Source organism: Sturnira hondurensis, unplaced genomic scaffold (assembly GCF_014824575.4).
Source record: "Sturnira hondurensis isolate 20B ecotype Veracruz unplaced genomic scaffold, ASM1482457v3 Scaffold0001304, whole genome shotgun sequence".
In the NCBI taxonomy this organism is placed as follows: Eukaryota; Metazoa; Chordata; class Mammalia; order Chiroptera; family Phyllostomidae; genus Sturnira; species Sturnira hondurensis.
The window spans coordinates 7,482,795-7,509,159 of record NW_028073935.1 but is presented as its reverse complement, the minus strand read 5'-3'; the positions used below and the strand labels follow the sequence as shown (position 1 = coordinate 7,509,159).

The 26,365-nt window shown below is 41.4% G+C and overlaps 1 protein-coding gene across 1 annotated transcript in view; it reads right to left on the bottom strand.

Moving 5' to 3' along the window:
• ST6GAL2 (ST6 beta-galactoside alpha-2,6-sialyltransferase 2) overlaps positions 1 to 22,205 on the bottom strand; it is a 52,346-nt gene extending 30,141 nt beyond the window's left edge. The window contains exons 1-4 of the mRNA XM_037070472.1: positions 21,258 to 22,205; positions 12,765 to 12,862; positions 11,233 to 11,334; positions 7,742 to 7,916 (exon numbers count right to left, since the gene is read on the bottom strand). Coding sequence (XP_036926367.1) covers positions 7,742 to 7,916; positions 11,233 to 11,334; positions 12,765 to 12,862; positions 21,258 to 22,155 — 1,273 coding nt within the window. The 5' untranslated portion in view covers positions 22,156 to 22,205. The remainder of the gene's footprint in view (positions 1 to 7,741; positions 7,917 to 11,232; positions 11,335 to 12,764; positions 12,863 to 21,257) is intronic.
• Positions 22,206 to 26,365: the final 4,160 nt, after the last annotated feature.

Below are 26,365 nucleotides of genomic sequence, written 5' to 3'. Positions count from 1 at the left end.
ACTCTGGGCGGATCTACCGAAGAACAGCATAATCAACCAACAGTTCCCCAACATTTATGAAAATAGGAGACCAGAGAGTGTGACAGAGGAACCAAACAGCGGCAGGTCGGCAAGGACCCCAGAAGGCGAGTGAGGACAAAAGCGGCTGCGCGCCCACTGCCTCTTAGGCCGCGGGCTGCGCCCAGCCGGGCGCGCCCAGGGCAGGCGAACTCTGCCGGAGCATGAGTACCACTGAGAATTGGCGCACAATGGGGCCTGGCACCATCAGGGGAAAACAGGAGCCCCTTCTGAATCCAGGGCCGGGGCGCCGGTGACGGAGTGAAGGCTGGAGAACCAGCATCCGGTGGGCCAGCAACACACTCCATGGGAGAGAACTGACTCCCCCTCTCCGTCTAGGCAGGCAGGTTAATGCTGGGCAGAGACCTGTGGGCTTAAGTTAATGTAAAGTGTGGCGACTGCGGACGCTGCGGTCGCTAGCCTGCCAGCCCACCAGCCCACCAGCCCACCAGCCCGAGGGATTTAAGAAGGACACTGTCATTGCTGGTCTTTTGGGATTGGGCTGGGCTGAGAGACAGGCTTTGTGGAGAGGTCTCTATTGGGAACGCCTGGGTCCTGCACGGGATGGAGAAGGATGGTGCCGGATACCGTGGGACACAGGCAGCCTCACGGGGCTGTGCGTGACCACAGACCAATTGGCAGCCTGCTGGCGTGTGCCTGCAAACCTGCCCTCAGAGACGCAGCAACCAGAAAACCCGGTTTGGTTTGGACAGTTTGAAACCAACAAAGGAAGGATGCTTCCTTTTTTTCTTTTCTTTTTTCTTTTCCTCCTCCTCTAGTGTGTGTGTGTGTTTTCCCTTCCCCCCCTTTTTTCTCTTTTTTTCCTTTTTCTCTCTCAATCTCTTTTGTAATTAATCTTATATCTTGTAAACTGTATTGTTGCTCTATCTTTCAATACTCTGTCCTTCATTTCTTTTCCTTTTTGACCGGTATTAGTCCTTCGGTTCTTCCAAAATTTTCCACTTATTCCCCTTTTCTCCTGACTTTTGCGTGTGTGTGTGTGTGTATGTGTGTGTGTCGAATTGTTTGTTTGTGCGTTGCTTAGTTTTCTTTTGAGGTGTATTATTATTTTTTTGCATTATTCTTACTCCTTTTTTCATTTCAAGAATATCTTTGTATCCCACTTCCTTCGGTACAGGTTTTTTAGTCCTGGCTGGGTATACTGTACTACCTGACAGGTTTCCACTGCTCTTTCCTCCACAGTGTTTTGCTGATTTTCTATACTTCACGTGCTTTCCTTTGCTATACTACCCAAGCTCTATAACCCCCATTTAGACAGATCACACAGAATCTATCACGTGAGTGTTGCTCTAATATTAGTGTAAATAAGAGCTGTTCTGTAAAACAGTAATACTTCATAACACATCTCTCGGACCTTAGACCACCTTACAGGTGCCTGAATTCTATTACTCTATTTACTGACGCACTACACCCAGTTACTAACCTGTACTGTCACCTTACCTCAAATCTGACCACCCGCAACCACACTGCTTTCTAGATACAACTCATAAGCCCCCACTTCTTAACAAGACACTTAACTTATGTCCACCCTTTCATAAAAGTGGTAAGCTGGGTTGAAGAGCACGGTTAACTCTATATATAGTCTAGAGATTGTCTATTTCTTCTATGCCCACTGTGTCTGTAAATAACATAAAATAACCTTCTGCTATCATAAACCATTTTGCCTCCCCCACAACTGATCACACATGCACAATAAAGAACGGAGTAGGTGGAAGCAGAGAACACCAAGATACCTGCAGAAGACTGCACCGGTGACTATTACAGGTATCCTACCACAGAAGTGCACACCATAAACCCAGCGAACCAGAACAGATCAATTTAAGAAGCTGAGGACAACAACAAGAGTATCACAAACAATGGGAAGACAAAGAAATAATCCCCAAATGAAAGAAAAGGAGGAAGCCTCAGAAAGAATGTTAGATGAAATAGAGGCAAGTCAACTATCAGATGTGGAATTCAAAGCACTGGTTATAAGGAAATTCAAAGAGCTTACAACGAGCTACCAGAAACTACAGGGGAGCTACAATGAACTCTCTGCAAACTATACCAACATGAAAAAGGAAATAGAAACCATCAGTAAAGGCCAAGAGGAAATGAAGAATACAATTTCTGAACTGAAGAACACAGTAGAAGGTATGAAGAATAGAATCAATATGGCGGAAGATCGCATAAGTGAGATAGAAGACAGGTTAGAAAAAATCTCCCAGACAGAACAAGTAAGGGAAAAGAGAACCAGAAAAAATGAAGAAAATTTAAGAGAAATGCAAGAAAACATGAAACATAATAATAACTGAATAATAGGAATTCCAGAAGGAGAAGAACAGGAACAAGGGATAGAAAACCTACTTGAAAGAGTAATAACAGAAAATATTCCTGAGTTGAGGAGAGATAAAGTTGCATGGATCCAGGAATCACAGAGAGTCCCCAGCAGATGGAACACAAAGAGGCCTACTGAAAGACACATCATCATTAAAATGGCAATCTTCCAAGACAAAGAGAAAATCCTAAAGGCAGCAAGGGAGGAAAAAGAAGTGACATACAAAGGGGGTCCCAATAAGGCTGGCTACTGACTTCTCAATGGAAACATTCCAAGCAAGAAGAGGATGGCAAGAAATATTCCAAGTAATGAGAACCAGAGGCCTACAACCAAGGCTACTGTACCCAGCAAGGCTCTCAATCAAGATAGAAGGCCAAATAAAGAGCTTCCAAGACAAAAGAAGTCTAAAAGAATACACTTCCACCAAACCAGCTCTATAAGAATTACTAAAAGGGCTGTTTTAAGGAAAGGAAGGAAAACAGAGAGACAGAGAGGAACACAGGTACATAAATGGCAATGAATAAGTACCTTTCAATAATAACCTTAAATGTAAATGGATTAAATGCACCAATTAAAAGACACAGAATAGCTGAATGGATAAGAAAGCATGACCCACACATATGCTGCCTACAAGAGACCCACCTCAGGTCAAAAGACCATCGCAGACTAAAAGTGAAACGATGGAAACAAATTTTCCAAGCAAATGGACAAGAAAAAAAAAGCTGGGGTAGCAATTCTCATATCAGACAAAATAGACTTCAAAAACAGGGCCATAAAGAGAGACCCAGAAGGTCACTTCATATTGCTCAAGGGAAGAATCCACCAAGAAGACATTAGCATCGTAAATATATATGCACCCAACACAGGAGCACCCAAATATATAAAGAAAAGCCTAGAGGACCTCAAGAAAGATATTGACAGCAACACAATTATAGTAGGGGATTTTAACATCCCACTGTCAAAAATGGACAGATCTTCCAAACAAAATATCAACAAAGATATTGCAGCATTAAATGACACTCTAGATGAAATGGACCTAATTCATATATATAGAGCCCTTCATCCTAAGGAAGCTAAGTATACATTCTTTTCAAATGCACACAGAATGTTTTCCAAGATAGATCACATGATAGGACACAAAACCAGACTCAACAAATTTAGGAAAATAGAAATCATACCAGCATTTTCTCTGATCACAAGGGACTGAAATTGGAAACTAACCCCACAGGAAAAAACCAAAAACACCCAAAATCATGGAGACTGAATGGTATGCTATTAAACAACAAATGGGTCAAGATAGAAATTAGGGAAGAAATCAAAAAGTTTCTGGAAACAAATGAAAATGAACTCACAGCAATCCAAAACTTATGGGACACAGTGAAGGCAGTCCTGAGAGGGAAGTTCATAGCGATACAGGCTTACCTAAAGAAAATAGAAACATTTCAAACAAACAACCTAACCCGACGCCTCCAAGAACTTGAAGAACAACAACAAAGACAGTCCAGAGCAAGTAGAAGGAAGGAAATAATCTAGATCAGAGCAGAATTAAATGACATAGAGACTAAAAGCACAATTCTAAGGATCAATGAATCCAGGAGTTGGTTTTTTGAAAAGATAAACAAAATAGATAAACCTTTAAGTAGGCTCATCAAGAAAAAAAGAGGACCCAAATAAACACAATCAGAAATGAAAGAGGAGAGATTACAACTGATACCACAGAAATAGAAGGGATTGTAAGGAATTACTATGCAGAGCTGTATGCCAAGAAATTTGAAAACCTAGGTGAAATGGACAAATTTCTAGAAAAATATAATCTTCCGAAACTCACTGAAAAAGAAGCAGAAAACCTGAACAGGCCAATAACAGCAGATGAAATTGAAGAAGTAATAAAAAAACTCCCATCACACAAAAGCCCTGGACCAGATGGTTTCACAGGAGAATTCTACAAAGCCTTTAAGGAAGAACTAACCCCTATTCTTCACAGACTATTCCAAAAAATCCAAAAGGAGGGAAAATTCCCCAACTCTTTTTATGAAGCCAGCATCATCCTAATTCCAAAACCAGATAGAGACCCAACAAAGAAAGAAAACTTCAGGCCAATATCGCTGATGAACATAGATGCTAAAATCCTCAATAAAATATTGGCAAATCGCATCCAACAATACATCAAAAAGATCATACACCGTAACCAAGTGGGATTTATCCCAGGGTTGCAAGGATGGTTCAATATTCGGAAATCAGTAAATGTAATACACCACATAAACAAAAGCAAACACAAAAACCACGAGATCATATCAATAGATGCAGAAAAAGCTTTTGATAAGGTACAACACCTATTTATGATAAAGGTACTCAGCAAAGTGGGAATAGAGGGAACATTCCTCAATATAATAAAGGCCACATATGAAAGGCCTACAGCCAACATCATACTCAATGGACAAAAACTAAAAGCTTTTCCACTAAGATCAGGAACAAGACAGGGTTGCCCACTGTCACCACTTCTATTCAATATAGTATTAGAAGTTCTAGCCACAGCAATCTGACAAGAAAAGGAAATAAAAGGCATCCAAATCGGAAAGGAGGAAACAAAACTGTCATTGTTTGCAGATGACATGATAGTGTACATGGAAAATCCTATAGACTCTACCAAAAAACTGGTCGAACTAATAAATGAATTTGGCAAAACAGCGGGTTACAAAGTCAATATCCAGAAATCAAAGGCATTTTTGTATACCAACAATGAAACAGCAGAAGCAGAAATCAAGAAAAAAATCCCATTCGATATAGCAAAAACAAAAATAAAAATCTGGGAATAAACCTAACCAAGGAGGTTAAAGACTTGTATGCAGAAAACTACACAACACTGAAGACAGAAATCAAGGAAGACACAAACCATTGGAAACATATACCGTGTTCATGGATTGGAAGAATTAACATCATCAAAATGTCCATACTACCCAAAGCAATTTACAGATTTAATGCAATACCTATGAAAGTGCCAATGGCATATTTCACAGACATAGAACAAACACTTCAAAAATTTATATGGAACCACAAAAGACCCTGAATAGCAGCTGCAATGTTGAGAAAGAAGAAGAAAGTAGGAGGGATTACAATACCTGATACCAAACTGTATTACAAGGCCACTGTAATCAAAACAGCCTGGTACTGGCATAAATACAGGCATGTAGACCAATGGAATAGAACAGAGAGCCCAGAAATACACCCAAATCTCTACAGTCACTTAATATTCAACAAAGGGGGCAGTAACATAAAATGGAGTAAAGATAGCCTCTTCAATAAATGGTGTTGGGAGAACTGGACAGCCACATGCAAAAAAATGAAACTCAAGCACCAACTTACACCATACACCAAAATAAATTCAAGGTGGATGAAAGACTTAAATATAAGCCTGGAAACCATCAAAGTCCTAGAGGAGAGCATTGGCAAGAAAATCTCAGATAGTCCATGCAGCAATATTTTTACTGATATGTCCCCTAGAATAAGGAACATAAAGGAAAGAATAAACTAATGGGATCTCATCAAACTTAAAAGCTTCTGCATGGCCAAGGAAAAACAGTATCAAGATAAAAGTAGAAGCAACAATTTGGAAAGACATGTTTGCCAATGACACCTCAGACAAAGGTTTAATCTCCAAAATATACAAAGAACTCACACGACTCTACTCAAAGAAGACGAGTAACCCAATTAAAAAATGGGCAAAGTACTTGAACAGACACTTCGCCAAGGAGGACATACAGAGGATCCAGAGACACATGAAAAGATGCTCAATATCAGTAGCTATCAGAGAGAAGCAGATCAAAACCACAATGAGATACCACTTAACACCAGTCAGAATGGCTACCATAAACAAAGAAACAAAGAACAAGTGTTGGAGAGGTTGTGGGGAAAATGGAACTCTAGTTCACTGTTGGTGGGATTGCAGACTGGTACAACCACTTTGGAAAGCAGTATGGAATTTTCTAGGAAAACTTAAAATGAACGTGCCTTTTGACCCAGCAATTCCATTGCTAGGAGTATATCCTAAGAACCCTGAAACACCAATCCAAAAGATCCTATGCACTCCGATGATCATAGCAGCACAATTTACAATAGCCAAGATTTGGAAGCAACCTAAATGCCCATCGGTCAATGACTGGATCAAAAAACTATGGTACATGTACACAATGGAATTCTATGCTGCAGAAAGGAAGAAGGAGCTCCTACCCTTTGCAACGTCATGGATGGAACTGGAAAGCATTATGCTGAGCCAAATAAGCCAGGCAGTGAAAGACAAATACCATATGATCTCACCTTAACAGGAATCTAAACAACAAAACAAACAAGCAAGCAAAATGTAACCAAAGACACTGAAATACAGAACGTGGTGACAGGGTCCAGAGGGTAGAGGGGAGAGAATCACAGGAGAAAAGGGGATGGACTCACATGAATAAGTATGAAGGACACATGGATAATAAGTAAGGTGGGTTGCGGAGATGGGAGGGAGGTGGGGAGCACTGGGGGGGAGGCAGGGCTGGGAATACAAGAAAGAAAACTGTACTTGAACAAAAGTTAAATTAAAAAAAATAATAAGCCAAATATTATAATCTTGTCATGCAAAGTCTGTTTTTGGAATAGAGATTCTAGTGGTCGAGAGCATATAAGGTGCTAACATTAGTCTCATAAAAGCTTGGACCAACAAACCTGGTACTATCCTGTGGTCACATACTCAGCTGCCCAGCCTGGCTTCACATGGGCAATGTGCAAAGAGATGGCTTAGTGGGGTCTATGTGTCCATGCCTTGAATCTAATAGGACCTTAAATGCTCTGATCCATAGAGCACAGCACAGAGATGCTATGCATGTCTCCAGGACTCACCTTAAGAAATTGGCAGTTTCTATTTCCTGTCTTTGGAACACTTGCCAGGAGACCACCATATAAGAGACCACATGCTGCCACAGGTGGAGTCCCAGCTGCACTGAGCCTCCTAGCTGTCCCTGCCAAAGGGCCAGATGTGGGAGTGAAGCTGTCCAGTGACACAGATGCATATAACCAAGTGACCCCCATCAATGCCTGTGGAACAATAGAATTGCCCAGACAAGCCCTTCCTGGCCCACAAAATCGTAAGAGAAAATAAAGTAGTTCTTGTTTAGACCTTGGAATTTTGGGGTAGTAGGTTGCATAGCAACAGAAAGTGGAACAGAATGTTTCTTCTTCAGTTAGTCTATTTTCCCTCTAAAACCACCTATTAATTGCTTTTATTATATAACAGAAATGTGTATTTATTAAGTATCAGGCCTAACCTTCTCTGTGCACCCAATCTTTCCAGTTTTCATATATACCTACCAATGAAGCCAGAAGATGGTGGGTTGGGCTGAATCTTCTCCTTTGTGTTCTCCTGGATAATGTCCCAAAGCTGCCATATAAATTTAGGGTGAAGAATGTAAAATGGCTGATTTGGGTTTCTCTGACGATGCTGAACATACGGAGTAAATAGGTTGTAATCTGGCTTCTTGTACCACTAAGAGAAAAAAAAAATCAACACAATCAAGTACTGAGGACCACACTGTGAAAAGGGCACAGGGCAGCACCAGGAGGGAGGGATTCAGTGGTAGAGGAGGCACTGAGTACAAAGAGAGCAGCAGGGTTCTAGCCCCAAGGGACTGACACTATTCTTCAGTAAAGTGAGGGAGCACTCAGCAGACCTTCTGAATAAGACCAGATAATAAACATGTTTGGCTTTTTGGGTTATACAATCTCTGCAGCAAGACTCAACTCTGTCTTTGTACTGGGAAAGCAGACACACAAGATACAAAATGAATGGCCTGGCTTTGTTTCAATAAAATTCAACTTATGCAAGAAAAAAATTCAAGATGGATTAAAGACTTAAATATTAGACCCCAAACTATAAAAATCATGGAAGAAAACACAGTAAAATCTTGGACATTGCTCGCAGCAATATTTTATCTGATATATCTCCCCAGGCAAGGGAAGCAAAAGAAAAAATAAAATAATGGGACTATATCAAGCTAAAAGTTTTTCACAGCAAAGAAGATGATCAATAAAATAAAAAGACAACCCATGGAATGGGAGAACATATTTGCCAATACATTGATAAGGGATCAATATTCAAAATTTATAAATAACACCAAACAATACAATTAAAAAAAGGGTAAAGGACCTTAGTAGACACTCCTCCAAAGTGGACATACAGATGGCCAATAGACATATGAAAAGATGCTCAACATCACTAATAAGAGAAATGAAAATTAAAACCGCAATGAGATATCACCTCACACCTGTCAGAATAGCTATCATCAATAAATCCACAAACAATAAGTGCTGGTGAGGATGTGGAGAAAAGGGAACCCTTTTGCACTGTTGGTGGGAATGCAGACTGGTACAGCCATTGCAGGAAGCAGTATGGAGATATCTCAAAAAATTAAAATTGGAACTTCCTTTTGATCCAGTGATCCCAGTTCTGGGAATATATCAAAAGAAACCCAAAACACTAATTTGAAGGAATATAAGCACTCCTATGTTCATTGCAGCATTATGTACAGTCACAAAAATATTGAAGCAGCCCAAGGGTCCATCAGTAGATGAGTGGATAAAACAACTATGGGATATTTACACAATGGAACTCTACTCAGCTGCAAAAAAAGAAGAAAATTTTACCTTTTGCAACAGTAGAGATGGACCTGGAAAACATTTTGCTAAGTGAAATATGTCAGTCAGCGAAAGACAAATACCATACGATTTTACTTGTATGTAGAATCTAATGAACAAACTAAACTAACGAGCAAATTACAGACAGACTCATAGATGGAAAGCAGGGTGACAGCTCTGGTGGGGAAGGTTAGTGGGTGGAGGGACTGAGCAAAAAGTGAAAAGGACTCATGGACGTGGACAACAGTGTGGTGATCTGGGGGAAGGGAATAAATGGGGTTAAATGGATATAGAAAAAATACAATACTTTTTTTAAAAAAAGCTTTATTCAAAAAACAGTGTCAGATTTGGCTTATGGCTGTAGTTTGCTGACCCCTGGGCTAAAAAATAATGTTTTCCAAATCTAATCTATAGTGACAAAACAAATTAGTTAGAGCCTAGGCCTGGGGTTGAGATTGGGAAGACCAATGGGTGGGGCACAAGGGAACTCTCTGGAATGGTTAAAAAATCTATTTTTAATTGTAGTTGTAGATCCATGACTATATGTATTTGCTAATACTCGTCAAAATGTATACTTACATTGACTGTACATTAATTATGCTATAAAAATAAACTATAGGTTTGTTTTAAAAAATGTTTGCAGAATTGTCTCAGGTAACACTATAAAATGGAATTTGGAGAAGGTGTGGGGAGACAGGATCAGCTCGAAGGGCTCAGGCGCCTTGCTCCCTTCAAACAGATTCTCTACTGTAATGTCCCAAAGAATATACCGGTGTTGAATGTGTTCTGATTTAAAAATGCTGAGAATAACTGGGCCAGATCATCTTAAGAGAACTATGGCCCCAAGCCCTGAGGCAGTGGGAAAGGAGCCAGAGGAATGTAGACTTGCTTCTCCATTCCTCCCAGTCCCAACACAGAGGTACTGAAGGACAGGCCCTGCAGGCAGCAGCCTTGTCACTTAGATTCAGCACCACCACCCATGGGGTTGGACAGCTCTGGGCCTTAGGCTTGGATGCTTCCAATAGCTAGAAGCTTTCAGTCTGTCCTCAAACAGTAAGAAAGCTATCAGAACTTAAAGCCAGAGAACCTCAGGCTGGGAAGGAAGCTGCAAGGCTCAAATACCCATTTGATGCTTGATTCTCAACAGAGGGTACATATGAGAATCAACCAGGCTTTCTCAAAAAACATACATCAGTGCTGAATGCTACATTTCTAGAAATGGGGCTTTGACAGATATATTTGAAAAATACTATGCAGGTGGTTTTGATTTGCAGTCCTCGTGAAAAGCTGGCTAGTAATCAGCTAGGTAAAGGTCCAACTTCAGTGTCAAAGTGAGCATAGATGGAACACTCCTTTCACTCTTGGACAGCTCTCTTAGAAAGCTGCCTTTTGCTGCAGCCAAGAAAGGTTCTATCTGACAAGACCACATTCTCCCCAGTCATAGCAGAACAGGTCGAAAAATTCTCATTGGCACAGTTCACAAGCCTTTCACAAGTCTAAGTAATCATCCATCTTTCCAGCCCTCTTTAAAAAACACTGACACTGGCTTTTCACCCAAGGTTTCACCAAAAGTAATCAGCTGCTTGTTTAGGTAGGCAATGATTTACCAGAAAGTCATGCATGTAACTTGCTTACATTTCGATGGTTAGGAATAATTTTGTTTATGCTCTATCATAAGATTAAATAGGTATAGAAGCTGGAGCCAAAGAGGGACACACTCAAGGAAAGCCTGTGACAGGTTCATTTGAATAATAATAATACGTTGTTGATACACAAGTTTATATTTTTCTTGCCATGCACTTCCAATGTATTTCAAAAGGTGTTATAACTCCTTGGAAGGTGATGTAACCCTATTATAACAGGAACATTTTCAGTTTAATCAGCCTAAACTCCAGTGTAACTAGGAATTTCTGGACATTACAACATTTTACAGTAAAAAAAAAAAAATCCTGCAGAGCAAAAGCCCCCTTTAGACAGACAATGTTCACAAAGTATGCTATTGGGAGTAGGTATCAAGATGGTATAAATACACAGGTATTTAAATGGTAACCACAATCAATTTCATTATTTCTATCAAAGCTCAGTCTTTGACTTGTCCCCATGAGTAATCAATCAAAGGCACCTTCTGACCATTAGGGGTAGGATACAGGCAACAAAGGAAAACTTACCAGGTTAAGATTTGCAGAATAAGGAGCAGGGTCCCAGGCCACCAAAATGACATCTTTATACAATGAACTTTCAATGAAGTGATGGTTGGGGTTGGTCAGAATCTGCAAATACATAGAAAAACCATTTAAAAGGAAGTGTTTGTTTCTTCAAAATCATATTTTAAAGAGAAATGATTTTTTTCGGTGTTCTGACTCATTCTTAAAACATTCCTCAGACTTTGTTTTCTTCTGTGGGAGGGAAAGAGAGGCTGGCATCATGTGCTAGAGCACTTAAAAGAAATGTCTGGGGAAATGAAGTTTAAAAAAAATCTGCTAGTTCTTAAGATTTTTACCAAGCACTGTACTCATATCTAGTGGTTTTGAATCAGCTCCTGAGAGATGTAACCTGCCTGCTAATTCAGGTACCCACAAACTTCTGCAACTCCCTTCATAAGTAATTTGGAGAGAGAGTGGCAGGTGGGGACTAACTGAGTTACACAGGTGCCTCTAGTGCACCAGCCTAGGGACACAGGGGACGCAGCCAGCCAGTCAAGCTGTGTCAGCCCTGCTATGACTGTTCTCCCTCTGTGATCCTGTCTAGTCCTAGGCGAGTTCTTCAATCTCACCTGCCAATCATCTTATTTTAAAGTACAGTTTTGGGAAAAAATAATGTATTGTTTTTCTCAGTTTTAAGGTGCGGTTTTTTAAAGTTTTTTTTTCTTGTATTTTAATGTCTCTGAAGTTAAAGTGTATCTTACAGGTGACATCTATTTAATTTGATGGGATTTATCATCTCCTCTCTGAAAAGCTCTTATTAAATGAATGGTGAATCTTATAATCAATGGCATCTATAAAATAAGGAAATACAGTAACTGTTTTTTATCTTGCTGTATGCCACCTGGATCAGGGTAATAGGCAGAAATCTAACCTTTTGTTCTGCAAGCAATTCATCATAAGTCATTTATCACCTCATGTTTTTCTATATAGTTTGAAACTCTAGAAATTGTTGTAGTTTGTTCTAATTCTGCCACAAGTTTGGAAAACATTAAGGACACAAAGAATAGAGATATTTTCAATTCAACAATCAATTTTCATTTAAAAAATTTTAAATAGCAGACTAAATTTTTCAAGCTACCATATTGACCTTAAATTTTGTACCTTTGCTTTTCTCTCCATCATCCCCTGCTTCTCATGGCCACAAAAACTTCTAAGTTCAACAACTTTTTAAGTCCACAGAATGCAACATGGTAAGTCTATGAATATATATATATATATATATATATATATATATACACACATATATACACACATATATATACATATATACAAATATATGTATACAGATTTTTCCCTTTGATCTTACTCATTTTTCCTGTTCATGTTACACATGAATTCCCATTTCTCTACCTTTTTTCTTCATTAATTCTTTATAATCGCAAGACCCATAGAAATAAAGATCATGATCATGGGAAACTAGGTAATTTCTTTTCACTCATCTAATTAAACTATTTACCTATAGAATGCACATCCATGAAGCATTCCATTCATCTCACCTGGGAATTAATGATGCGCACAGTGGTTTTATTTCCAACGTCTTTCTCATAGCCACGTGTAGGAGCAGCATTAAATCTCAAAACTGCATCATGAGAATCTAAGGGCACATAAGTGAAAAACTCACTTTTTTTCTGTAGAATAAACATAATGTAGCATAATATCTTAAAGCAAACCTTTCAATATCCGAAGCCAATTAGACACCAACAATGAAGAGATCCATACACATCTTTCAGTACACTGTTTAGAATGAAATCCCACCTAGGGGCAAATCAACATGGAAATACAAATGGACTCACTTACAATCCTACATCATTTAAGTTATACATCATTTTGGTCCTACATCATTTAAATTATATAGAGATACTTAGGGGTTCACAATTTTTTAAAAAATATTTTATTTATTTATCTTTAGAGGGGAATGGAGGAGAGAAAGATCAATGTATGGTTGCCTCTTGTGAGTCCCCTGCTGGGGACTGGCCTGCAACCCAGCAGGGGACTGGCCTGCAACCCAGGCATGTGCCCTGACTGGGAATAGAACTGCGATCGTGTGGTTCACAGGCCCGTGCTCAATCCACTGAGCTACACCAGCCAGGGTTTAGGGGTTCACAATTTTTAAAAGGAGTATGTTCTTTGCAACCATTCTCCTGAAGATTCCAAAACATTTTGAAGATAGGATATATGGGAACAGGCAAGGACGCTATAACCAGGCTGCTCATTGGCAGCTTTTCACTGCTTGTAGATGGAGGCTGCTCTCAGTGCTTCAGTGCTGCTCCCTGAACCAAGATCAAGTGTGTCTCTCACACAGTGAGAGCCCTGGCCTTCAATGCAACTTTACCACTTCTGTGCATCTCTACATACTGCTGACAATGCCAAGTAGACCCATGTGAGAGCAATCTTAGGGCATTTTTGGTTTCTAGCAATGGCCTGACTTACTGCCTCAACAGAAGAAGGGAGAGACCACCAAAGGTTCACCTACCAAGGCTATTTATGGTCCATAAGTCCAACCTTGGTTCATAAACCTTCAACCACAACCTAAGTCTATGTCTATCTTCATTTGACTTGACAAACTTTTTCAACTTCTCCAAGGTCCCCAAAACAAGGCTTCATATTGTAGAGGCTGACAAGGGAGACAAGGGCTAGTGGAAGAGGGAAGCAGGTTCACCTGACTAAGAGATGAACATGGGAGATATGTTCTCTTGACACAAAGCAGTCTACACATTGGGTTGGCCAAGATGTCTGTTTAGTTTTTATCCGTAAAATAAAAGATATTTTTATTTTCACTGGTAACTTTATTGATTTGTATATATTATTTCAGCTCCTCCCACATGGCATAATGTTGACTGCTCTCAATTTATGTCTGAATTTGATTACCATCAACTCAACTGAACCATGCATCCATGGAGCATTGTTCAGGGAGAAATCCCTAGCACAAAACTTTGCAAACCACTCTTGAAACATTTGATCAGTCACAGCACTTTCTCTGTACACTGCACAAATCTTTGTATGTTTCAGTTGTGTTTTTACTTTTCTTTAAATAATGAAGTATAATATGCTGAAAATGTTGCATATTTTCTTCCATCTTCAATATTCAAATGGCCACACAAAAATTCGCCAGTTATTTTTGAATGTATGCTGATATGACACTTATCACAATACATTCAAATGAAATTATTTCAATGAAGTTAAAGACAACTAAGTGCTACTAGAGCCATCTTATCAAAAAAAACCAAACAAACCCTTTGGCCAACCCAATAAATACATATGTCTTGACATTTTCTGTGCCAGCTCATGGGTTTCTCAGAAACCAGCCTGAAACCAGAGTTAATCAGCAATAAGGGAATTTCCATGGGTATCTTTAGCTTCAAAAATTCTGTGTACATTTCAAGTTCATCTTGGAGAAATGAAAATACCTATTTATGAGAATAAGAAGTGGAATTATTCATTTCTGAATTGCCAAAGAACCCTGTGGATACATGCCACACTTACAGTGACCACACTCCACTCAAGTCACTAAAGCAGTTTGCTTTTTGCACTTGAATCCTGCTATTCCTTCCTGGGGAGCATCCTTGTGAGAGATCTTGCTACTCCCTAAGTACTAGAAACTTGGCATGAATGTCACCATTAAAACCACACTACAAAAGTGTCTCTTTTTACAAGCACTGAACTTAGAAGAATTCAGATTCCAGATTTGAGAACCAAATTGACACACTTCTGGAACACATAATGATGCATTCAGGATACCTGGCTATGTCACCAGAGTCCTATCAATGTTCTTTTAGGGGAAATTTTGCAATAGTCAGCAAGCTATTACCTGCCACCAGTTTTAGTAAATAAAGCTGTACTATAACACAGATACACTCATTTATTTATCTATTGCCTCTAACAGCAGAGTTGAGTTATGAGACCCTATGGCTCACAGAGCCTAAAACATTCACCACCTGGCTCTTAAAAACAAGAAGTTTGCCACTCTCCAGATTCTTATTATTTGTTTTCAGGACCCTTTTACATTCTTGAAAATATATGACAACCGAAAGACATTACATTTATTTGGATGATATCTGTCAATATATACTATACTCCAGTATAAAACAGAAGCAATTAAAATGTTTATTAAATTAAAATAACATTAGTTATTAAAATACATTAATGAGTGACTTTTTGGAAGACAGTTGGTTTCTCTCGGTTGCTTCTGCATCCAATCTGCTGCAATGTATTGCTTTAGTTGAAGTACATGAAGACTCAGATGTATCATTGAAAATGAAGGAATATTTGAAGTTTTTCCAGACTAGTAGGAAGTCTTCTTTGATTTTTCATAAAAACTTGATAAGTACTAGTTTTGTAAAAGGTAGTTGCAATGAGGAATGTTACACAATTTTTCATACTGTTACATCAGAGCCCATTAGTTTATCTTGCTCTTGAAATAGGTAATTCGCCCGTGTATAATTCTATAACACTGTACAATGATCATCTGGAACTATCAGTTCAATAAGTGAACCAGATCTCCCAAGCATTGATGTTTCTTGTTATAAAATAAACCAAACTCCTGTTTGAAAGCCTGAATTTTATCATTGGCAACAAAAGATGTTAGTTATTTTCCTAAAAGTGACAGATTCACTTAATTCCTTTTTGAGAGAATATCTGCCAATCCAAGACTGAATAAAGTCTGTCAGTCATTTTTTCAAGTAAAACTCGTGTTTCATGATAAAAATGCTAATTCTGCTCACAACTCACACAAATGCTTTTCCACTGTGTGTTGGTGTCCAGAATGCTTTTCAAGTCGTTTTGCCCTTTGTCTTAAAATCACAGGTACTCACAGACTGAGATTTAATGATACCAACAACTTTTAGTGCTTCATCAAGGGCATCTGTAAGTGAAACTGGCACTTTTGTTCTCCTGCTGATGTGCTTGGCGGTGAAAAATACCATGCCTAGTAGAGTTGGGTCCTGCTGCCTTGATTTATGCTAAGCAGCAGTTTTATCCACAAAGACTTTTGTAACATCAGTGCAAACGTCAACAATTTAAAAAAAAAACCTTTGAGTATTACAAAAATAGTTTTCACTTTGTGAATCCATGAAAGGGTATTGGACTCCCCAAGTGTAAGCAAACCATACTGCGTAAACTCTGACCTCAGGCAACCCTGTCTAACAGAACAGAGCATGAGAAGAGGCTGCAAGCAGTGAGGGAAACTGCAGGCACTCAGAGACAGTCGGAGGTACTGCCAGCTCTCCCACTAAACCATGCTGCTCTCAGACACAGCTCTGTCTACGGCTAAGGTGAACAAGCTGAGGACCCTAAGCAGTGGCTGCATTTGAAATTAATTAGGCAATTCTAAATTCATTGCACCACTCCTGAAAACTGCACAGCTTTTAAATGCCAGAGTTTACACCAAGGTGTGTCTTAGGCCTTCAAGCAACACCAAAAGGCACTTCTGCAACCTAGCTGACCTCCTTTAGAAGTGGTACAAGCCTGAAGAATTAAAGGGCTAATTTTGTGGTGGAAGCAGAGAGGTAGAGCTGAGGCTGAGTGAATGTAGACTGAAGCTCTTAAAGCTATCTGTGAGCAGAATCTGGCAAGGTGGAAGGGCAGTGTGGGGAGGATTAGCTGAGAGTATGCCCATCAGACAGACTTTTTTTGTAAACATATATCTGGTTGTGTGTGAACCACCATGATAAGGATCCTTAAAAATGAAGCTGTCCATTCCCATTTAGAAAAGAATAAATAGGACAGCAAGCACAAGGGGAATAAAGTAAGGCACTGTTTCCAGAAAAGGCATTTATTTCTAGGTTGGAGCCAGTTTATGTTGACTTGAGAACAAAGCCAGTCTAAAGGCACACACTGAAGGAAGATTAAAGCTCTTCAGAGAGCAGCCAGTCAGAAGGCCCACAAGCAGTCACTGCCCTGCTGTGGGCACTGTGCCCATGCCCTCCCCCTCCTCTCCTATACTCATCCAGAAAACAAAATTTCCAAAAGTAAGAAAGCAAAAAAGCCTGCTTTCCTTAGGGAACTCATCTGTCTTCTGACTCTACCACCCTAGTCTGTCTCACCTTTCTCAGGATTCCTGCGGTATGACTTACTTTCTTCATGCCATCAAACCTAGGCTCTGGCGTGATCTCTTTAAAATAAAAAGTTGACCCATCACTCCTCTGCTTCAGAGATTGCAATGCCTCTCACCATGAGCCCAGGAGTCATAGCTGGAGTTTCTGGAGACCCAGATTGGGGTTGGATGAAATCCAGGATCCACCCATTGGGCCTTCTAGGTGCCCACATTTCTTTATCCATAAGACAGGAATAATCAATCTATTACTTAGGTTTGCAAGACTCCAGTAGTTACCACATAAAAGCATTTGGTACCGTAACACCCTACCTATGATTACAATCATTGAGTGAAGTCTAACTTCTGAGGAAGGACGCAGAAGCACATCTGGGAGCTGACCTCCTGCCCACCTACCCAGCTTTTTTTCCTCTCTCCTTCCAGTCCCATGCTGCCCCTCCAGCTCACTTCATCTGAATGCTGCATCTGTGACCTGGATCTCCCTCTTCTGGGCAGTATTTGCTAACCTCTTCTCTCTCCCCAGGCACCAGCCCTTACCATGGTTAGGATTCTGCCGTCTTCCTTCTCTCTCAGTCTTTCTCCTAACCACGGTATTTCCATTGCCTGTTCTTAGTCTGTTTTCCCCACTAGACTATGGAGGATTTGAGGTTTATATCTGTTCCCTATTCATCTTTGGGTCACTAATCACTAGCATAGTTATCAGGCCTCAGAGAGATGGGGATCAATAAATACTCAATGCTTGGTGAATGACTATATGATCTTTCTTGCTTTTATTTATTTATTGGTTGGTTTGTTTATTTTTGTAATAGGAGATGGCAAATCCAGACTCTGCCCCCTGGGGAGTACTGTATGCTCCACTCCCTACACACTTCCTCCCCCCTTTTCTCACACACTTTCCAGAACCTGAGTTTCAAGTACACAGGTCCTGACCTCCCATATCAAGGCCACCGCTGTTAGATCAGAGTAAACAGTTCTCTGCAGTGTTTCCACAGGACTGCTGGCAGATGAACTCACTACCAAATTATTGTTTATATGTATGGCTGAAAAAAGATCTCACTGATTCTAGAAAAGAATGTCCCACAGTTGCAAAACAGTGCAGTTTGCTTTTCAATAACATATTCAAAGTGGAGGTGTTGGCAACTGCTACAATGTTTTTAAAAACAATTACAGAGCATAACTCAGTGTAACAGAACTGGAAAACAGGACTGCACTGCCAATGGAACCAGCAGAGGGAGCTAGAGGGAAGGAAGCCAAAACAGAAACCTGAGGGCAACTGAGTCTTCCTCTGTGGGTGAGAGATAGTGATGGTTAAGTATTCAGGGCCAGTTCACTGGCAAGGGGCCTTCTGGCTGCACTGACATGAAGCTAGCTAGCCCCAGGTACTTTCCTACCTCATTTTTTCGTAGTAAGACTATGTTTTTGAGTCTTTTGATCTTCACCTAGGCAATCCACAAGAGATTTTTAGGGGTCAAGATGAATTTAGCTAAATAGTACTGCATGCTTCAATATTCCAGGTTGCCTGGAGGAATCTACTGGCGACTTTGTGTTTATTAAGAGGACCATTAACAACTATATGTTGAGAAGCATCTGTACATTCGGGTGAGTAGGAAGGAGACACTCACCACCTCACATGGGCAAGTGCTGATGCTAAGAGATAGTATCTTATAAAAGTGAAGGAGTTTTCATTTTTACAATTGTATTATGCTTTGATAATATATTCTTAAAATGGTAGGTACAAAACTGGGTTCAAAGGAACCTAAGCAAAACAACAGAAAACTGTAAATACTTGTGTTTTTCAGGTAAGATTCTACAATTCTAATCACAAAGCCCCATGAGAGTGCATACAATAGAAATTAAATCTGGATACTAGAAATTAACAAAGATGTAAGTGACATTTCCCGTTCCTCCAAAGCATATAATGTCCAGTGTCTTTCACATTCTATTCCAAATTCTGAAAAGAGTTTATGAGACTGTTCAGAGACATTTATGGCAGAATAAAGAGCAGGGCAATTCTCACTAACAGGCAAGAGCAATCCAGATTTGCAGCTATGATTCAGGAGGGCTTAAAACACTGCAAAACAAAACCAGAAGCCAGTTACTGCCTGATTTACAGCATAACACTTAAATTCCTTCTTACATACTAACAATGGTCCTGGAAACCAGGAAGAATTACTTTACTCTGGGGACCTCTAAACCACTGCTTTTCCTCATCAATTGAAGGCTTTTTTGCTCCAGCTTTGGCTACACATTTATGTGACACACGGACAGTGTTATTTTAAGACCACTATAATGTCAGCACAGGGATACTGGGACTCCAGACCTCAAGTCTAGACTTGTATCATTTTTTTTAACTTTAAAAATATTTCACCTTCAGTCTCATTCCCAAGAACATCTGAGCTGAAGTCTGAGTTGTGAAGCCTGATTTTAAAAATGGCTGATATTCAGAATATCATCCACTTCTGAAGGATACAGAACAGCTAATGGGTCCAGGGGGAAAAAGGTATTCCTTTCTAACAAGTAGGTGATACAACCGTGATTGTCACTTCCAGATTAGTTACAAGTAACACTACCTATTGTGAGAATGTATTAGACTCTGTTGTTTTACATCGGCATTTCAGGCTGAGTCTGTCTGATTCACATTTATCCTTTGGCACTGAGCACAGAAACTGGCACATAGTAAGGGCTAAATACTTGTTTGTTAAATGAGTTAATGGGCCTAAAGGGCCAAACTGCTTGCTCACTGGAATAGCAACAGAATTAGCCTGGGAATGGAGGGAAGCCAAAGTCCTTAGAGCAAAGACTGAAGTTTCCCAAAGAAGAATTCTACGTCAAAACTGTAACCCTGAGTCTCCCACCTGCCAGCCTGCCCTACAGATTTTGGGCTCCAGATATCAACTCTTACATGAATTTCCAGACCACCTGCTTGCCCTACAAATTATGGAATTATCAGTCCCCCAAATCATAAGAGCAAGCCCTTAAAATACATCTCTTTCTCTCTACATATATATCCCATCAGTCTGGTTCTCGGACAGGCTTAATTACAGGAACTATGAGACAGACTGTCCTCAAGACTCTTGACATGGATTTGAAGACAGGAGTCTGGGATGCGGTCCTGTTATTTACCACTTGAGAGAAGATCCCTGCTAGGTGCACCAGCTATGACCAAAGATGAGATTGGTACCAATGGGTCGAAGGTCAGAACTTAAACGGTGGCAATAGGAAAGATGTTCTCTCAACAGTAATTGGGCTGTACTCAGCCCAATCGGTTTAAATCGATGTGTGGGCTGTACCACACATCGGTTTAGCGACCAACTACATCATCATGAATACTATTCTTTGGAGGTGGCGTGCCTAACTGCCTTATCCCTGTGGGCATTTGCTTTCCTTTCGGACCCTCCTATTTACGTCCCATAACTCTTCCACACTACAGGTTCATCAGGCTTTCGAGGACCAGGCTGGGAGACTATCACCTCAGAACATGGCCTCTAAGGGAGCTGAATACAGAGACCGGGCAGCGAGGAATGTCGCAGCTGCAAAAGGTGGGGGAGCCGGCCTTCCATGCCTCCTGGCACCCAGCAATGGAGAGCACACTTCTGCTCTAAAACTGCAAAGGATACCTTTCCTGGCATCCCAAACAGGGTCTTTCAGATCCAACTACAAAAAAAAAAAAAAAAAAAAAAGGAAGGAAGGAAGGAAGGAAGGAAGGAAGGAAGGAAGGAAGGAAGGGAAAAAGAAAAAGAAAGAGAGAAAGAAAGATAGGAGAGGAAAAGAAAAGAAAGGAAAGGAAAAGAAAAAGAAAAGAGCACTCTTCAGCCAATGTCCAGAACACCCAGTGCTAAGCCCCAAGTGTGCCCTGTCAGTGGGAACCAGAGGAAGGTTGGAGACACAGCCAACTCTAACGAAGCACCAATCCCAGCAGAATCCCCGCGACCACACCCACCTATCTCCTCCCCCAAGGAGGAGTTGAGGATGGCACCGGCAGACATGACCACAGCGCAGGAGCGCAAGCCGCGTGGGTGTAGCTGGCTGAGTGGCACGGCAGGCACCAGAGCCCGCCAGCCCAGCGCAGAGAATGGGGGCTCTGTGCCATCGAGCGTGCGCACTCGCACCCGGTGCCGCAGCGCGCACAGCAAAGCCCCCCGGCTGCGCCCGGTCGCGCGCATCCCGCGGAAATGCACGCCGTGCTTATTAGCCGTTATGTAGTCCCTCATTGCCTTCTGCAGGCGCGAGTTGAGCATCTTGGAGGAGACCTTTCCCTTCCACAGCCGGTGCAGGAAGGTCCTAGACATTGAGGAATACAGCCTGTCTCCATCATCGCTCTCCTCCAGCAAATGGCTGCTCCTTTGATGCAGCAGCCTTTTCTTCACCGTTGATAACCCCTCCCGCTGGCCAGGATGTCTGGGGAAAAGCGACTCCCATGTCCCCTGGGTATGGCTGTGAGGCCCTGGCTGACCAGCAGCAAAAAAGTAGTCGTTGTCCGGATAGAAAGCACTTTGAGATTTTCTCCCAATCTGGGATGAAAAGAACTTGTCTCTATTTTCAGCTCCACTTTGCACCTGGGCCCATTTCTGCCGGTAGCGAGGCCCTGTGGCGTGTCCATTTGGCAGCCCCTTGTTTGCCTCCACACTTTCTGGCAAGGACGGCTCCTGCATGGCACCCATGATAGTCCTCTGCTTCCCCTGCATGGGCAGGAGCTTCTCCAGGAAGGTGAAGGAGCTGGGTGCAGGCTCAGCAGGGTTGCTGTCAGTGAAGTAAACAAAAATCACCACGAAGAGGATCCCCCAAACAAACATCCCACAAAGCGTTCGTCGTCTCCACTGCTTCAAGTGAGGTTTCATGGCAGGGCTCTGGGGTCAGCAGCTGGCATCCTAAAGCAGCAAGGGGAGAATGAACCTGTAAAACAGTTGGGTTTACAGTTAGCCAATGTGGACATTTGCGAGAGATCACTGGGACGATCTATCTTTGCAGTGTTCCTGTGGAGGAGGGTCAGAATGGGCACCATAAACCAGGATCATTGGGAAGCTTTTGCTAAATTTGGCTGTCATATTTCCCCCAACCTCTGCAAAGGGTCCCACCATCTCAGCTAAGAGTCTTGAGAGAGAGGAGGTGGAGTAGATGTGTATTTGGAAACCCTGTCCAGGTCACTCAGTGATGGGTTTGTCTTCCTACTTTTACAGCTGCTTAAAATGGGGACCATCCCAACAACCTCTTCCTGCAACTGGGTTTATTCAACTATAATTTGATGAAACAAAGCAGGAGAGTTGAGCAGAGTTTGCCAACTCTTACCTGCTTATCAGATGGCCAAAAGCTCAAAGCTCATGTATTGTACAGCAATATTACTGTGTATTCCTAAGGGATGACAACCATATCTGATTTCCCATGGTCTCCCACAGGCCTGGGAGGTTGCCTTGAAGCACACCAGAAGTCCACCCATTGTTCTGAATTGGCAATGCTTCAGTGTGTGTTGCTGCAGGGGGATGTTATGTCCAGGTGTTTGTGGACTTCAATAGTGCCTCATATAACGCGTACCTACTTCACCCTCACCTTGAGTTTCTTAGGGAATAAGAGTGAAGTGTATTAAGATTTTACATAAGGGAGGAGATGAGGAGGGAGCTGGCCGATTCTAGATGAGCCTTCAACCAAGAAAGGGTCACAAAGTGGGCGGAGATGAGAAGTATAAGATGGAATGTAAGGGAGAAGGAACCTCTCCTCCAAACCGTATTGCAACAATGTTATTGCTACACTGATACCTGGGTGGTAAAGTGCTTGGTATTAAGAGGAACAATAAAAATATTAGTAAGAAATGTACCTAAGCTTCAGGAATGTAAGCCAAGCACCAGAAAGGCAAAAACATGCAGCATGTTTGTGGAATAATTGAGCTTGCTGCACTTAAAGCAGAGAGAACAGCACCCAGCACCAGCAGACACTGAATGCATGTGAGCTGAAAGAATGACATGAGGCTGTGTGTGTGCATGTCAGCATTTGTAAGCATGCATGGCTGTGTCTTTGGGGGACACTGTTGAAAGAAGTAGGGAGACCATTTGGAGAAAACAACTGGAAAGCTAGGCCCTTTCAAGCCATGGGAAACCTCGAGGGCCTACCCGGATGTCTGGGCTATATGAGATATGGGAGGAATAAAGTTCTATGAGCAAGGGCATGCTGCTTGCCTGGGCTTTAGGAAGATGACATTGTAGCAGGTAAGACAGGACAAGGAGGTGTGTTAAGAGGAGGTCATTAGAACAGATCAGACAGGGCTGTTGGGAGGAGCTCATGAGGAAATCAGTGACCTGTGTCATCCTTCCCTAACATAGGCTGCTTGTTACTACAACATCAAGGCATGTGAGGGGTGGCCACAATACACCACAATGCTGGGGTTTTTACTCAAATCAACACAAATAAAAATGAGTCATACCTGTATCAGAGTAGTCACCATGGGACGCTATATACTGCCACTCCCTAGTGGGGAAAAAAAAGCCAAAGTAAGAAAATACATTTGCCTTCGAGATGAACACAAATTCTTTGACTCTTGTCCTGTGGAGAGATGGGGTCTAGGCCTTCTCCCCTTCAATAAGGGTCAGGGGGTCTGTGACTTCTTTGATCTATTAGCAGGCCTAGATCTGGTTGATGCCACTTTATGTCTCTCAAACAGCTCACTCTAGGGGAAGCCAGACACCCACAAAGATGATTCTGTAACTTGAGTCTACCAAGCATTGAGGAAGCCCAAGCTAGCCATGTGGAAAGCCCACATGGCCTGAGAGGTAGATGACTAGCCTCCCCGAGCTATTGCAGCCTTCCCTGCTGCATCTTGGATGGCCAGTAAAGCTTTCAGGTGTTTCTAGTCTCAGCCACCTCTGACTATACCCTCATGGAAGACCCCGAGTAAGAGCCCAGCCGAACCAGTCAACCCACAGAACCACGAATGATAACGACAGATTGTTGTTCCAAGCCATTGAGTTTTGAGGTGATTTGTTAGATCAGAACAGTTTATTGGAATAGGCTCTAATAAAAATGCCAAATGAAAAGTGCCCAGAATGAGTCCAACAATTGTGGAATCTTTGAGGTAGGTGAGAGTGTAGTTTCTCAGAAGGATTATATAAAATGCAACATTCATTCAAATGCATAAATTGTGGCTTTTCAAAAAGTGTTTGCTTGACTTTGTCTTCACATGAAAGGAAGTCTATAGATTTCATGCACAGTCATAAATTAAATACATATACACAGAATGTCCTTTCACAAAGCCATAGACTCTGATGCCAAGAAATGAACACAGAAGAAATAAAACCAGCAGTTAACTTTCTATGTGCCAAACCCTGTGCTTAGCACTTTCCCTGAATTATCTCACTTAGCTTCTAAGCACCTAGTAAGGTAGGAAATACTGCGATGTCCATTTTAGAGATGAAAAACGGAACCTCAGAGAGTCTAAGTACCTGCCCAAAGCCATAGAGGTAGCAAAAAACAGACAGTGCACACGAATGCATCTGCCTGACTTTGGGGCTCTTGACACTTTTGACCCTAATTTCTGATTCTATCTGATCATACCAACTGAAGTGTTATTTTTCTAAATAAACCATGTTAAACTATCTGTGGAGAGGATTTTTCCCACAAATTGTCACAGTCTGATGATTTTATATTTCTATTCCTGAATGGCTTGACAGTGTCCTAGTTTCTAGATGCTTACCATCATTTTATGCGTATTTCAATCAGGAACTGAGACCAGTTTATAGATGCCGCACTTGGAGTAGAATCTGCTAAATGATCTTTCTAAACTGCCCACTCAGGAGATAGTGCTTCAAACTGTAATGCCCAATGTGAAGATCTAACACTGATGCCAGTATTTCAACATTTGTATTAGAAATCAGAAAAGTATCCTTAATAACAGTTATTCTGCTTCCACTCCCACTGAGTACATTGCAACACAGTTCTAAGTCTAACCACTATGTTCAACACAGTCCCACAAGACCACTCCCACTTTAGACACCAGCTCCAATTTATATCCCCAAAGCCACCTGCACTTCTCACCATTTGGCGACCGGTCTGGGAGGTCCCCACAATACCCTCTGGTTGAATCATTTGCTAGAATGACTTACAGAACTCAGGAAAGCTATACTATACTAATGATTAAAGTTTTCTTTTTTGAAGGGATATATGTAGCTCAAGGTGTGTGTGTATGTGTGTGTGTACCAAATGGAGAGAGATTCCATGCTTCCATGTACACTTTCCATGGTCAGGCAGTATTATTCTCTTGGAGCATCTATATATTTACCAATCATGAAGATTCACTGAGCCTGGGCATTCAGAGATTTTCTTGGGGTTCCATTATATAGGCATGACTGATTGAATCATCAGCCATGTGATGGAACTGGAGAGCATTATGCTAAGTGAAATAAGCCAGGTAGTGGAAGACAAATACCATATGATCTCACCTATAGGTGGAACCTAATCAGCAAAACAAACAAGTGAGCAAAATAGAACCAGAGACATGGAAAAAAAAGAACAAAATGACAGTGACCAGAGGAAAGGAGTGGGGAAAAGAAAGGTAGGGGTAAAGTCAAGGTATATGTATCAAGGACCCATGGACAAGGACAATGGAGTGGAGGATTGAATGTGGGAGGCGGGGGGTGGGTAGGGCAGGGGAGAGTAATGGGGGCGGGGAATGGGGACAACTATAATTGAACAAGAATAATAAAATAAAAAGGGAAAATGTATAATAAAATTAGAAACAAATAAGGGGGAGAGTGTTAAGATGACAACAGAATAGCACAGAGGGAAACCAGCTCCCATGCATCTGGTAGAAAATCTGGATCTACCGAAGAACAGCATAATCAACCAACAGTTCCCCAACATTTATGAAAATAAGAGACTAGAGAGTGTGGCAGAGGAACCAGACAGCTGCAAGTCCGCGAGGACTCCAGAAGGCCAGTGAGGACAAAAGCAGCTGCGTGTCTCCGAGGCCTCCTAGGCTGCGGGCTGCGCCTGCGGCACGCCCAAGGCAGGCAATCTCCGGCGGAGCATGAGTACCCATGAGAAGGGGCAGGCAATCTGGGCCGG